This window comes from Nerophis ophidion, linkage group LG22 (genome assembly GCF_033978795.1).
Source record: "Nerophis ophidion isolate RoL-2023_Sa linkage group LG22, RoL_Noph_v1.0, whole genome shotgun sequence".
NCBI classification, from domain to species: Eukaryota; Metazoa; Chordata; class Actinopteri; order Syngnathiformes; family Syngnathidae; genus Nerophis; species Nerophis ophidion.
In genome coordinates, this window is record NC_084632.1 from 5926975 (window position 1) to 5940930 (window position 13956).

The following is a 13956-nucleotide window of genomic DNA, read 5'->3' on the forward strand; positions in this document are numbered from 1 at the left end:
ATGGACTGTGTCATGGTGTGTGTCATGGACTGTGTCATGTAGTGTGTCATGGACTGTGTCATGTAGTGTGTCATGGACTGTGTCATGTAGTGTGTCATGTAGTGTGTCATGGACTGTGTCATGTAGTGTGTCATGGACTGTGTCATGTAGTGTGTCATGGACTGTGTCATGGAGTATATCATGGAATGTGTCATGGACTGTGCAATGTAGTTTTTCATGGACTGTGTCATGTAGTGTGTCATAGACTGTGTCATGGTGTGTGTCATGGACTGTTTCATGGACTGTGTCATGGCGTGTGTCATGGACTGTGTCATGTAGTGTTTCATGGACTGTGTCATGCAGTAGGTCACGGAATATGTCATGTGGTGTGTCATGGAGTGTGTCATGGATTGTGTCATGGAGTGTGTCATAGAGTATATCATGGATTGTGTCATGGAGTGTGTCATGGAGTGTATCATGGATTGTGTCATGGAGTGTGTCATAGAGTATATCATGGATTGTGTCATGGAGTGTGTCATGGAGTGTATCATGGACTGTATCATGGAGTATATCATGGAATGTGTCATGTGGTGTGTCATGGACTGTGCAATGTAGTGTTTCATGGACTGTGTCATGTAGTGTGTCATGGACTGTGTCATGGAGTGTGTCATTGAATGTGTCATGGAGTGTGTCATGGACTGTGTCATTGAATGTGTCATGGAGTGTGTCATGGACTGTGTCATGGTGTGTGTCATGGACTGTGTCGTGTAGTGTGTCATGGACTGTGTCATGGAGTATGTCGTGTAGTGTGTCATGGTGTGTGTCATGGAGTGTTATGGAGTGTGTCATGGACTGTGTCATGTAATGTGTCATGGAGTGTGTCATGGACTGTGTCATGTAATGTGTCATGGAGTGTGTCATTGAATGTGTCATGGAGTGTGTCATGGACTGTGTCATTGAATGTGTCATGGAGTGTGTCATGGACTGTGTCATTGAATGTGTCATGGAGTGTGTCATGGACTGTGTCATTGAATGTGTCATGGAGTGTGTCATGGACTGTGTCATTGAATGTGTCATGGAGTGTGTCATGTAGTGTGTCATGGAATGTGTCATGTAGTGTGTCATGGCGTGTGTCATGGAGTGTGTCACGGACTGTGTCAGACGCCCAGTTAGATGCTGAGGTGTGACACGTAACCAGAGACCGTGTGCTCTCCTGACCTTCTCAGTATGTCCCCTCCTTGCCTGTGTCAGGATGGAGAGCTAGTGTTACACACAACATTGTCCCCCTGCCAGTGTGCGTGTGACACACACACGGATATCAGCTGTTGATGTCATGAATATTAAAGAGGGTTCCTGTCTCTCCCGTGTGTCTCCCCACTCCCTCCCCCCAGGGCCATCGCCGTCCCCTTAGGGAAACGTTTAGGCGTGAAGGACCGGATTCGGATCCGAGCCGCACCCGTTCCCAAGCTGGAGACCTTCTATGAACAGAACTCTCGCCAGCCGTCACAAGTATGTGATCCTCATCTTGCTTTTCAACATGTTCCCTTCTTATATTTTGGGGTTTTCAACCTTATTTACTTCCTTGTATCATTTGTTTTTTTAATAACACTAGAAAAAAAAAATGTTTTTTTAAACCAAAAAATTGAATTATCTTCATGGTTTTCAAGAAATTGTTGAAGGAAAGTTTTGGGATTTTTTTCTGTATATGTCTGTAAATGATGCAAGACCAGACCGCTAACACCACACCACCTTGGTTGGTAAAGCGGCCCTGCCAGCAACTTGAGGATTCCAGGTTCGATCCCCACTTCTGCCAACCGAGTCACTGCCTTAGTGTCCTTGGGCAAGACACTTTACCCACCTGCTCCCAGTGCCAACCACACTGCTTTAAATGTAACTTAGATATTGGGTTTCACTATGTAAAGTGCTTTGAGTCACTAGAGAATAGCGCTATATAAATATAATTCACACTTCACTTCACCTCGGCCGCGCTCACCCTTTAGAGCACAGCTGTGACTTCCTGCCACTAAACCTGCAGAAAATAGTTCTCCATGTTTACACTTTCTCACTATTTTCTTACACTTTATTACGCATTTCTGACATACTGAGGACCTTGGTTTTATGACCTTATTGTTAAGTTGTTTAATGTGAGGAAAAGTAACAATTAAGCGTGGCATCCTGACCAGACGCCCGAATTACCTCATCTGGCTCCTCTCCATGAGGAGCAGTGGCTTTACTTTGAACTCCTACCGATTGCAGAGCTTCTCACCCTATCTCTAAGGGAGAGACCCAAATTCATTTGGGCAGTTTGTACCCGTGATCTTGTCCTTTCGGTCATAACCCAAAGCTCACGACCATAGGTGAGGATGGGAACGTAGATGGACCGGTAAATTGAGAGCTTTGCCTTCCGGCTCAGCTTCTTCTTCACCACAACGGATCGATACAGCGTCTGCATTACTGAAGACGCCGCACCGATCCGCCTGTCGATCTCACGATCCACTCTTACCTCACTCGTAAACAAGACTCTGAGGTACTTGAACTCCTCCACTTGGGGCAAGATCTCCTCCCCAGCGCGGAGATGGCACTCTACCCTTTTCCGGGGTGGAGGTGCTGATTCTCATCCCAGTCGCTTCACACTCGACTGCGAACCGATCCAGTGAGAGCTGAAGATCCTGGCCGGATGAAGCCATCAGGACCACATCGTCTGCAAAAAGCAGAGACCTAATCCCGCAGCCATCAAACCGGATCCCCTCAAAGCCTTGACTGCGCCTAGAAATTCTGTCCATAAAAGTTATGAACAGAATGGGTGACAAAGGGCAGCCTTGGCGGAGTCCAACCCTCACTGGAAACGTGTCCAACTTACTGCCGGCAATGCGGACCAAGTTCTGACACTGATCATACAGTGAGCGGACCGCCACAATCAGACAGTCCGATACCACATACTCTCTGAGCACGCCCCACAGGACTTCCCGGGGTACACGGTCGAAGGCCTTCTCCAAGTCCACAAAGCACATATAGACTGGTTGGAAAACTCCCATGCACCCTCAAGGACCCTGCCGAGAGTATAGAGCTGGTCCACAGTTCCACGACCAGGACAAAAACCACACTGTTCCTCCTGAATCCGAGGTTCGACTATCCGGCGTAGCCTCCTCTCCAGTACACCTGAATAGACCTTACCAGGGAAGGCTGAGGAGTGTGATCCCACGATAGTTGGAACACACCCTCTGATTTCCCTTCTTAAAGAGAGGGACCACCAATCAGTTCACAAAATTCAAAGACAAAAAATTCAGCTAAGTACATAAATTAAGTGCCAAAAGGTAGTTGTCACAACCTGGTTTGCGCTGCTTACTGCGGGGTTCCTTTTCCCAAAATGCAGACGGACTACTCCGGACAAAGCGTGCGGGTAAGAACATGATTTAATTAATAACTCTCAAAGGAGGTACAAACGAAAAGGAACACAAGGCGCTGATCGCACTTGGAGCTAAAGCAAATACTTAGCATAGACTATGGACAAGGAAAAACTTCCTAGCTGTGGCATGAACAAACAAAACTTGCCTGTAGCATAAGCAAACAAATCTTACGTGGAGCAGGCACGAGGTGAACAATGACGCCAGCAACGTGAATAAATAGCTCTCCTGATTAGTGCTCGGCAGCAGGTGAACGTGCCGAACACTAATCAGAGGCAGGTGGAAATAATTTGTAACCATGGTAACTAACAAGGGTGCCCACAAACAGGAACTAAGGGAGTCCGAAACTAGCAGAACATAACAAAAACATGATCCGGACCACGGATCATGACAGTAGTTTTGGTAATCAAGACAAAAAGGCTGGAGTGGACGGACCAGTTTCAGTTTCAGACGGGTTAGTTGCATCTCCGCCCTTGTTTCAACATCCGCGCTCAGGTGCGGACAAGCGTTGGTGTGCAGCCACCAGGAGCGTGGTATCAAACAGGGTCACGGAGGTGAAGACTAGAGGGACGCGGGCCTCATTTGCTTCTCCTCAAACCAAACACCAGCAGAAACGTCCGCCGACAAAGGTGGAATAATCGCTGCCTTGCATAATGAGCCGGAATTGTACCTTGTTCTCCAACATTCCAACAGGCGCGAGACCTTGAAACAACGTTGAGAGCGTGTTGATTTCGGTCCTGATGTGGAGCAACTCAAACATGACGTTGAAACAACACGATTTTGGGTGACGTTTAATCAATGTCAAATTCTGATGTTGATTTGACCGTTGAATTTTGGTCATTTCCCAAACCAGTATTTTATAACCCAAATACAACGTTCAAACGACATGTTTTTTGACGACGTTTAATCAATGTCAGGTTGTGACGTTGATTTGACCATTGAAATTTGGTCATTTCCCAATCCACATATGGCGTTGAAACAACATGCTTTTTGACAAGGTTTAATCAATGTTTGGTTCCTACGTTGATTAGACCATTGAAATTTGGTCATTTCCCAACCAATTTTCTACTATACAAATCCAACATTGAAACAACAAGCTTTTTGACGACATTTATTCAATGTCAGGTTGTGACGTTGATTTGACCATTGAAATTTGGTCATTTCCCAATCCACATATGGCGTTGAAACAACATGCTTTTTGACGAGGTTTAATCAATGTTTGGTTCCTACGTTGATTAGACCATTGAAATTTGGTCATTTCCCAACCAATTTTATACTATACAAATCCAACATTGAAACAACAAGCTTTTTGACGACATTTATTCAATGTCAGGTTGTGACGTTGGTTTGACCATTGAAATTTGGTCATTTCCCAATCCACATATGGCGTTGAAACAACATGCTTTTTGACGAGGTTTAATCAATGTTTGGTTCCTACGTTGATTAGACCATTGAAATTTGGTCATTTCCCAACCAATTTTCTACTATACAAATCCAACATTGAAACAACAAGCTTTTTGACGACATTTATTCAATGTCAGGTTGTCAAGTTTGTTTGACCATTGAAATTTGGTCTTTTCCAATCCACACGTGGCGTTGAAACAACATGCTTTTTGACGAGGTTTAATCAATGTTTGGTTCCCACGTTGATTAGACCATTGAAATTTGGTCATTTCCCAACCGATTTTCTACTATACGAATCCAACATTGAAACAACATGCTTTTTGACGATATTTATTCAATGTCAGGTTGTGAAGTTTGTTTGACCATTGAAATTTGGTCATTTCCCAACCAATATTTTATATCCCAAATACAACATTGAAACAACATGCTTTTTGACAACCGTTAATCAATGTCAGATTCTGATGTTGATTTGACCGTTGAATTTTGGTCATTTCCCAAACCAGTATTTTATAACCCAAATACAACGTTCAAACGACATGTTTTTTGACGACGTTTAATCAATGTCAGGTTGTGACGTTGATTTGACCATTGAAATTTGGTCATTTCCCAATCCACATATGGCGTTGAAACAACATGCTTTTTGACGAGGTTTAATCAATGTTTGGTTCCCACGTTGATTAGACCATTGAAATTTGGTCATTTCCCAACCGATTTTCTACTATACGAATCCAACATTGAAACAACATGCTTTTTGACGATATTTATTCAATGTCAGGTTGTGAAGTTTGTTTGACCATTGAAATTTGGTCATTTCCCAACCAATATTTTATATCCCAAATACAACATTGAAACAACATGCTTTTTGACAACCGTTAATCAATGTCCGATTCTGATGTTGATTTGACCATTGAAATTTGGTCATTTCCCAATCCACATATGGCGTTGAAACAACATGCTTTTTGACGAGGTTTAATCAATGTTTGGTTCCCACGTTGATTAGACCATTGAAATTTGGTCATTTCCCAACCGATTTTCTACTATACAAATCCAACATTGAAACAACAAGCTTTTTGACGACATTTATTCAATGTCAGGTTGTGAAGTTTGTTTGACCATTGAAATTTGGTCATTTCCCAATCCACATATGGCGTTGAGACAACATGCTTTTTGACGAGGTTTAATCAATGTTTGGTTCCTACGTTGATTAGACCATTGAAATTTGGTCATTTCCCAACCGATTTTCTACTATACGAATCCAACATTGAAACAACATGCTTTTTGACGACATTTATTCAATGTCAGGTTGTGAAGTTTGTTTGACCATTGAAATTTGGTCATTTCCCAACCAATATTTTATATCCCAAATACAACATTGAAACAACATGCTTTTTGACAACCGTTAATCAATGTCAGATTCTGATTGATTGATACTTGTATTAGTAGATTGCACAGTACAGTACATATTCCGTACAGTTGACCACTAAATGGTAACACCCCAATAAGTTTTTCAACTTGTTTAAGTCGGGGTCCACTTTAATCAATTCATGGTTAATTTTCCTATCAAAATTTGACAACTCAAACATAACTTTGATACAACATGCTCTTTTTTGGTTCTGACGTATGTGGTCATTTTCCAACCAATATTCTACAACAGTGGTCCCCAACCACCGGGCCGCAGAATAATTTTTTATTCATTTTTATTAAAACAAAAAAAAACCACAAAAAAAATGTATTTTTTATTATCCATCCATTTTCCATCCATTTTCTACCGCTTATTCCCTTTCGGGGTGGCGGGGGGCGCTGGCGCCTATCTCAGCTACAATCGGGCGGAAGGCGGGGTACACCCTGGACAAGTCGCCACCTCATCGCAGGGCCAACACAGATAGACAGACAACATTCACACACTAGGGCCAATTTAGTGTTGCCAATCAACCTATCCCCAGGTGCATGTCTTTGGAGGTGGGAGGAAGCCGGAGTACCCGGAGGGAACCCACGCATTCACGGGGAGAACATGCAAACTCCACACAGAAAGATCCCGAGCCTGGATTTGAACCCAGGACTGCAGGACCTTCGTATTGTGAGGCAGACGCACTAACCCCTTTGCCACCGTGAAGCCCGTGTATTTTTTATTAAATCAACATAAAAAACACAATATACACTTACAATTAGAGCACCAACCACAAAACCCCCCCTTTTTTATGACAAAAACGTCCCTTTTTCATGACAAATAAAATAAAAATAAAGGATCACCCCCGGGCCGCGGGACAAATTATTAAGCATTGACCGGTCCGCGGATACAAAAAGGTTGGGGACCACTGTTCTACAACATAAGTACAATTTTGAAACAACATGCTTCTTGACGTTTAATCAATATTGGGATGTGACGTTGATTTGACCATTGAAATTTGGTAATTTTCCCAACCCAAATATGACGTTGAAACAACATGCTTTTTGACGTTTAATTAATGTCAAATTCTGACGTTGATTTGACCATTGAATTTTGGTCATTTCCCAACCAATATTTTCCAACACAAATACAACATTGAAACAACATGCGTTTTGACAACATTTATTCAATGTCAGATTGTGAAGTTGATATGACCATTGAAATTTGGTTAACTTCCAAACCAAATATGATGTTGAAACAAAATGCTTTTTTACGACGTTTAATCAATGTTGGGTTCTGATGTTGATCTGACCATTGAAATTTGGTTAACTTCCAAACCAAATATGATGTTGAAACAAAATGCTTTTTTACGACGTTTAATCAATGTTGGGTTCTGACCATTGAAATGTGGTCATTTCCCAATCAAAAGTTGAGAATTCAAACATAACTTTGAAACAACATGCTTTTTTACAACGTTAATTCAATGTTGGATTGTGACTTTGATTTGACCGTTGAATTTTGGTCAGTCTCCAACCAATATTTTCCAACACAAATACAACGTTGAAACAACATGCTTTTTGACAACGTTTGACAAATGTCAGGTTGTGACGTTGATTTGACCATTGAATTTTGGTTAACTCCCAACCCGAATAAGACGTTGAAACAACATGCTTTTTTGACGTTTAATCAATGTTGGGTTCTGACGTTGATTTGATATTGAAATTTGTTAATTTCCCTACAAAAATTCGACAACTCAAACATAACTTTGATACAACATGCTCTTTTTTGGTTCTGACGCTGATTTGACCATTGAAATGTGGTCATTTTCCAACCAATATTCTACAACACTAATACAACGTTGAAACAACATGCTTTTTGGTCATTTCCCAACCCAAATATGATGTTGAAACAACATGCTTTTTGACATCGTTTAATCAATGTTTGGTTCTGACGTTGATTTGACCATTGAAATTTGGTCATTCTGAAACCAATACTTTATAACACAACCATAACATTGACGACGTTTAATCAATGTCAGGTTGTGACGTTGATTTGACCATTGATTTTTGGTCATTTCCCAACCCAAATACAACATTGAAACAACATGCTTTTTGACTACGTTTAACCAATGTTGGATTCTGACATTGATTCGACTGTTAAAATTTTGTACTTTCCCAACCCAAATATGATGTCGAAACAACATGCTTTTTGACGTTTAATCAATGTTGGGTTCTGACGTTGATTTGATATTGAAATGTGTTAATTTCCCTACAAAAATTCGACAACTCAAACATAACTTTGATACAACATGCTCTTTTTTGGTTCTGACGCTGATTTGACCATTGAAATGTGGTCATTTTCCAACCAATATTCTACAACACTAATACAACGTTGAAACAACATGCTTTTTGGTCATTTCCCAACCCAAATATGATGTTGAAACAACATGCTTTTTGACATCGTTTAATCAATGTTTGGTTCTGACGTTGATTTGACCATTGAAATTTGGTCATTTTGAAACCAATACTTTATAACACAACCATAAGATTGACGACATTTAATCAATGTCAGGTTGTGACGTTGATTTGACCATTGATTTTTGGTCATTTCCCAACCCAAATACAACATTGAAACAACATGCTTTTTGACTACGTTTAACCAATGTTGTGTTCTGACATTGATTCGACTGTTGCAATTTGGTACTTTCCCAACCCAAATATGATGTTGAAACAATATGCTTTTTGACAACGTTTAATCAATGTCAGATTCTGAGATTGATTTTATCATTTAAATTTGGTCATTTTCCAACCAATATTTTCCAACACAAATAGAATGTTGAAACAACATACTCTTTGACGATGTTTAATCAATGTCGAGTGTGACGTTGATTTGACCATTGAAATTTGGTCATTTCCCAACCCAAATACAACATTGAAACAACATGCTTTTTGACAACCTTTGATCAATGTCAGTTCCTGACATTGATTTGACCATTGAAATGTGGTCATTTCCCAACTAATATTCAACAACACAAATACAACGTTGAAACGACATGCTTTTTAACGTTTATTCAATGTTTGGTTCTGACGTTGATTTGACCATTGAATTTTGGTCATTTCCCAACCAATATTTTACAACTCAAATCCAACATTGAAACATGCTTTTTGACAACTTTTAACCAATGTTGGGTTCTGACGTGGATTTGACCATTCTCCAACCAATATTTTATAACACAAATAGGACGTTGAAACAACATGCTCTTTGACAACGTTTAATCAATGTCGGGTTCATACATTGATTTGACCATTTAAATTTGGTCATTTCCGAACCAATATTCGACAACTCTAACATAACGTTGAAACAACAAGCTTTTTGACGTTTAATCAATGTTGGGTTCTGACCTTGATTTAACCATTGAAATTTGGTCATTTTCCGAGCAACAACGTGGATCCAATGTTAGACACAAACATTGTCTCAATTGACAAATTCAACCATTTTGCAACGCTGTCTCAGTCTGTTTTAAAGGACACGTACGTATAAACATCGTTGGATCAATGTCTGCTGGGTTGCTTTAAAGGGGAACATTATCACCAAACCTATGTAAGTGTCAATATATACCTTGATGTTGCAGAAAAAAGACCATGTATTTTTCTAACCGATTTCCGAACTCTAAATGGGTGAATTTTGGCGAATTAAACGCCTTTCTGTTTATCGCTCTGGAGGGGGTGACGGCAGAATGTGACGTCGCCGAGGTAATACAGCCGCCATTTTCATTTTCAACCCATTGTAAACATTGGGTCTCAGCTCTGTTATTTTCCGTTTTTTCGACTATTTTTTGGAACCTTGGAGACATCATGCCTCGTGGGTGTGTTGTCAGATGGTGTAACAACACCAACAGGGAGGGATTCAAGTTGCACCACTGGCAAGAAATCTTCCGCCAGACCCCCATTGAATTTGCCAGAGTGTCTTCCCATTTTACCGGCGATGCTAAGACAGACATGGCACAGAGATGTATGGATAACCTGCAGATGCATTTGCAACGATTAAGTCAATGAAATCACAAAGGTGAGTTTTGTTGATGTTGTTGACTTATGTGCTAATCAGACATATTTGGTCTCGGCATGACTGCCAGCTAATCGATGCTAACATGCTACGCTAATCGATGCTAACATGCTATTTACGCTAGCTGTTTTTACATTTGAAACTAGATAATGCAAAACAAACACTTACCAATCGACGGATTTAAGTTGCTCCAGTGTCACAAGATGCGAAAGTCCCGATCGTTTGGTCCGCACATTTTACCGGCGATGCTAATAAGGCAGCCATGCTGTGGGCCACTTCATTAGGTACACCCACGCTATGGCCGAGTAGCGTCAATAGCTTTTCGCTCAATAGCTTCAGTTTCTTCTTCAATTTCGTTTTCACTATCTGCCTCCATACTCCGACCATCTGTTTCAATACATGCGTAATCTGTTGAATCGCTTAAGCCGCTGAAATCCGAGTCTGAATCCGAGCTAATGTCGCTATATCTTCCTGTGGTAACCGCCATGTTGTTTGTGTTGGCAGCCCTGTATGACGTCACAGGGAAATGGATAGTGGTTTCGAAGATAGCGAAAATAAGGCACTTTAAAGCTTTTTTTAGGGATATTCCGGGACCGGTAAAATTTTGAAAAAAACTTCGAAAAATAAAACAAGCCACTGGGAACTGATTTTTATTGTTTTTAACCCTTTTGAAATTGTGATAATGTTCCCCTTTAACGGCGTCTTTGTCACCCCTCAGAGTGAAGTGGCCTTCCTCGGGAAGCAGTGTGGACTCTCCCAGACACAGGTCCTCACCTGGTTCAGGCACAGGCGAAACCAGGACCGACCCACCAACACCAAAAAGTTCTGCGAGGCCTCGTCAGTTTGAATCCGGTCCTCTTCCCGCGTCATCACCGCAGTGGATTTGAAACACGAGGCGGGCGGGAAAGGAAAGAATTGAGTTGGCCTTCAGACTTCCTTCAAACTAAATATAGCCAGATCAATTTTTTTCTAGGGATGTAGTAAGTTAGTAAGATAACTTCCTGCTTCTCAGGACTGGTAACTTATTAAAATAGTGTTTTTTTGTTGAATTTTTATGTATACATAGTGCAATTGTATTATTTAGTACTAATTGGTATTTTTTCAAGACATTTTACTTCTCTTACTGTTGATAAAACCTGAACTGTAAACATATCCATTTCCATTGTGGGATGGATAAAAGTATCTATTTATCTGTATAAAGCAGAGGTCTCAAACTCAATTTACCTGGGGGCCACTGGATGCAGAAACTAGGTGATGCACTTTTTAATGAATTCACCTTTTTGAATGGCTTTCCCGCCCTAGTAACATACTTGCCAAATCTCGCAATCTTTCTGGGAAACACACACATTTTAGTGCTCCTCCCACAATCTCCCGGTGCAATCATTCTCCTGGTTTTCACCCGGACAACAATATTAAGGATTTACCGTGATGGCAGTGCCTTTAGCGCCCTCTACAACCTGCCGTCTCGTCCGCTTTTCCACCATACAAACGGTGTGCCGGCCCAGTCACATATTGTAGGAGGCTTCTGCAGACCCACGGAAGTGACTGCAGGACATACTTGATCAACAGTCATACAGGTCACACTGAGGGTGGCCGTACAAACAACTTTATCACTGTTACAAATATGCGCCACACTGTGAACCCACACCAAACAAGATTGACAAACACATTTTGGGAGAACATCCGCACTGTAACACAACAGAACAAATACCCAGAATCCAATGCAGCCCTAACTCTTCCGGGCTACAATAAGGGGCGGAGTCTATATTGTAGCTCGGAATAGTTTGGGCTGCATGGGATTCTGGGTATTTGTTCTGTTGTGTTTATTTTGTGTTACGGTGTGGATGTTCTCCCACAATGTGTTTGTCATTCATGCTGTCTGTACAGGTTGTAGAGGACGTTAAAGGAGTGCCTCCACTGTGCCCCTTAAATATTATTGTTTGGGAGAATGATTACCTCTGGAGGGGCACTGAAAATCGGGGTGTCTCCCGGAAAATTGACAGTCTACAATTATGAGGCTGTAAAGCATCATTCATATAAAACTCGCGGGCCGCATCAACATTAAATTTTCAAATCAAGGTGCGGGCCGCAAAATAACATCTGGCGGGCCGCAATTGGCCCGCGGGCTGTGTGTTTGAGACCCCTGATATAGAGGGTGTCCCGAACCAATATTGCTATCACGATATCAGCAAAAAAAGCAAGTATCGGATTTAATTCATGCTGGCAAATGTGACTTAAATTAACTGAATTTCTTCTACTTGTAATATGTCTCTTTTATTCTGGTAATTATGACTATTTGCCTAAAATCGTAAAAAAAAAATTGTAGTATAATTTGTAATTTATTGTAGTACTTAAAACTTCAATTTCCAACATTTATAAGGTTGTTCTTCCTTGTAAATTAATCCAGTAATTATGACTTAATTTTCCTGAAGGAACTCTCTTGAAGGAATCAATAAAGTACTATCTATCTATCTATCTATCTATCTATCTATCTATCTATCTATCTAAAATCAGACCGTTTTTTTCTAGTAACATATACCTTATCCAAGAAATTATGACTTTATTTACCTAAAATAATAAAATTTTTAGGTGTGTTCAAACTGTTGGCTTGTACTGTAAATTCAGGTCAAAAGTTTGGACACACCTTCTCATTCAATGCGTGTTCTTTATTTTCATGACTATTTACATTGTAGATAGTCACATCAAAACTATGAATGAACACGTGTGGAGTTATGTACTTAACAAAAGAAAAGGTGAAATAACTGAAAATATGTTTTATGTTCTAGTTTCTTCAAAATAGCCATCCTTTGCTCTGATGACTGCTTTGCACACTCTTAGCATTCTCTCCATGAGCTTCAAGAGGTAGTCACCTCACATGGTTTTTACTTCACAGGTGTGCTTGAACCATTTTTCTCTAGTAATATTTGTACAATATTCCATAAGTATAAAAGTCAAGTAAAAAAATTACATATTCAACAATATTTGCCCTAAATTCAGAATGTATTCTGGTATTTTGTATTTTATTTTTTTTAATTAAAATCCTAAATTGTATCTTTTTATTTTTCTATAATTATTGTAACCCTCCTTTATTCTTCAAAGTAGCCTGACATTCAGAATTGTTTTTATATTTTAATAAGTTTAATTTATGCTGGCAATTATGACTTAAATTAACCAAATTTTTTTCTACTTGTCATATTTCTCTTTTATTCTGGTAATTATGACTATTTTCCTAAAATCCTAAAAATAAAAAAATGTAGTATAATTTCTACTTTATTGTAATAATTACAACTTTAATTTCCAACAATTGTAAGGTTGTTCTTCCAATAATTATGACTTTATTCCCCTAAAATCACACCATTTTTGTCTATTAACATATACCTTATTCAAAAAATTATGACCTTAATTGCCTAAAATAATACAACTTCAAACTTTTTGCTTGTACTGTAAGTTCAGGGCATATTTTGGACACAACTTATTCTCATTTCAATGTGTTTTCTTTATTTTCATGACTATTTACTTTGTACATTGCCACATCAAAACTATGACACCTGTGAAATCAACGCCATTTCAGGTGACTAGCTCTTGACGCTCATGAAGAGAATGCCAAGAGTGTGCAAAAAAGGAATCAGAGCAAAGGGTGGCTATTTTGAAGAAACTTGGACATAAAATGTTTTTTCAGAAAATGGTCTGATTTTAGGGGAATAAAGTCATAATTATTGG

The 13956-nt window shown here is 39.9% G+C and overlaps 1 protein-coding gene across 1 annotated transcript in view; it reads left to right on the top strand.

The window, feature by feature from the left end:
• Window positions 1-13956, top strand: part of LOC133540484 (ceramide synthase 2-like) — a 77998-nt gene that overhangs the window by 40690 nt on the left and 23352 nt on the right. Inside the window, exons 3-4 of the mRNA XM_061883116.1 lie at window positions 1371-1488; window positions 10955-11073. Coding sequence (XP_061739100.1) covers window positions 1371-1488; window positions 10955-11073 — 237 coding nt within the window. The remainder of the gene's footprint in view (window positions 1-1370; window positions 1489-10954; window positions 11074-13956) is intronic.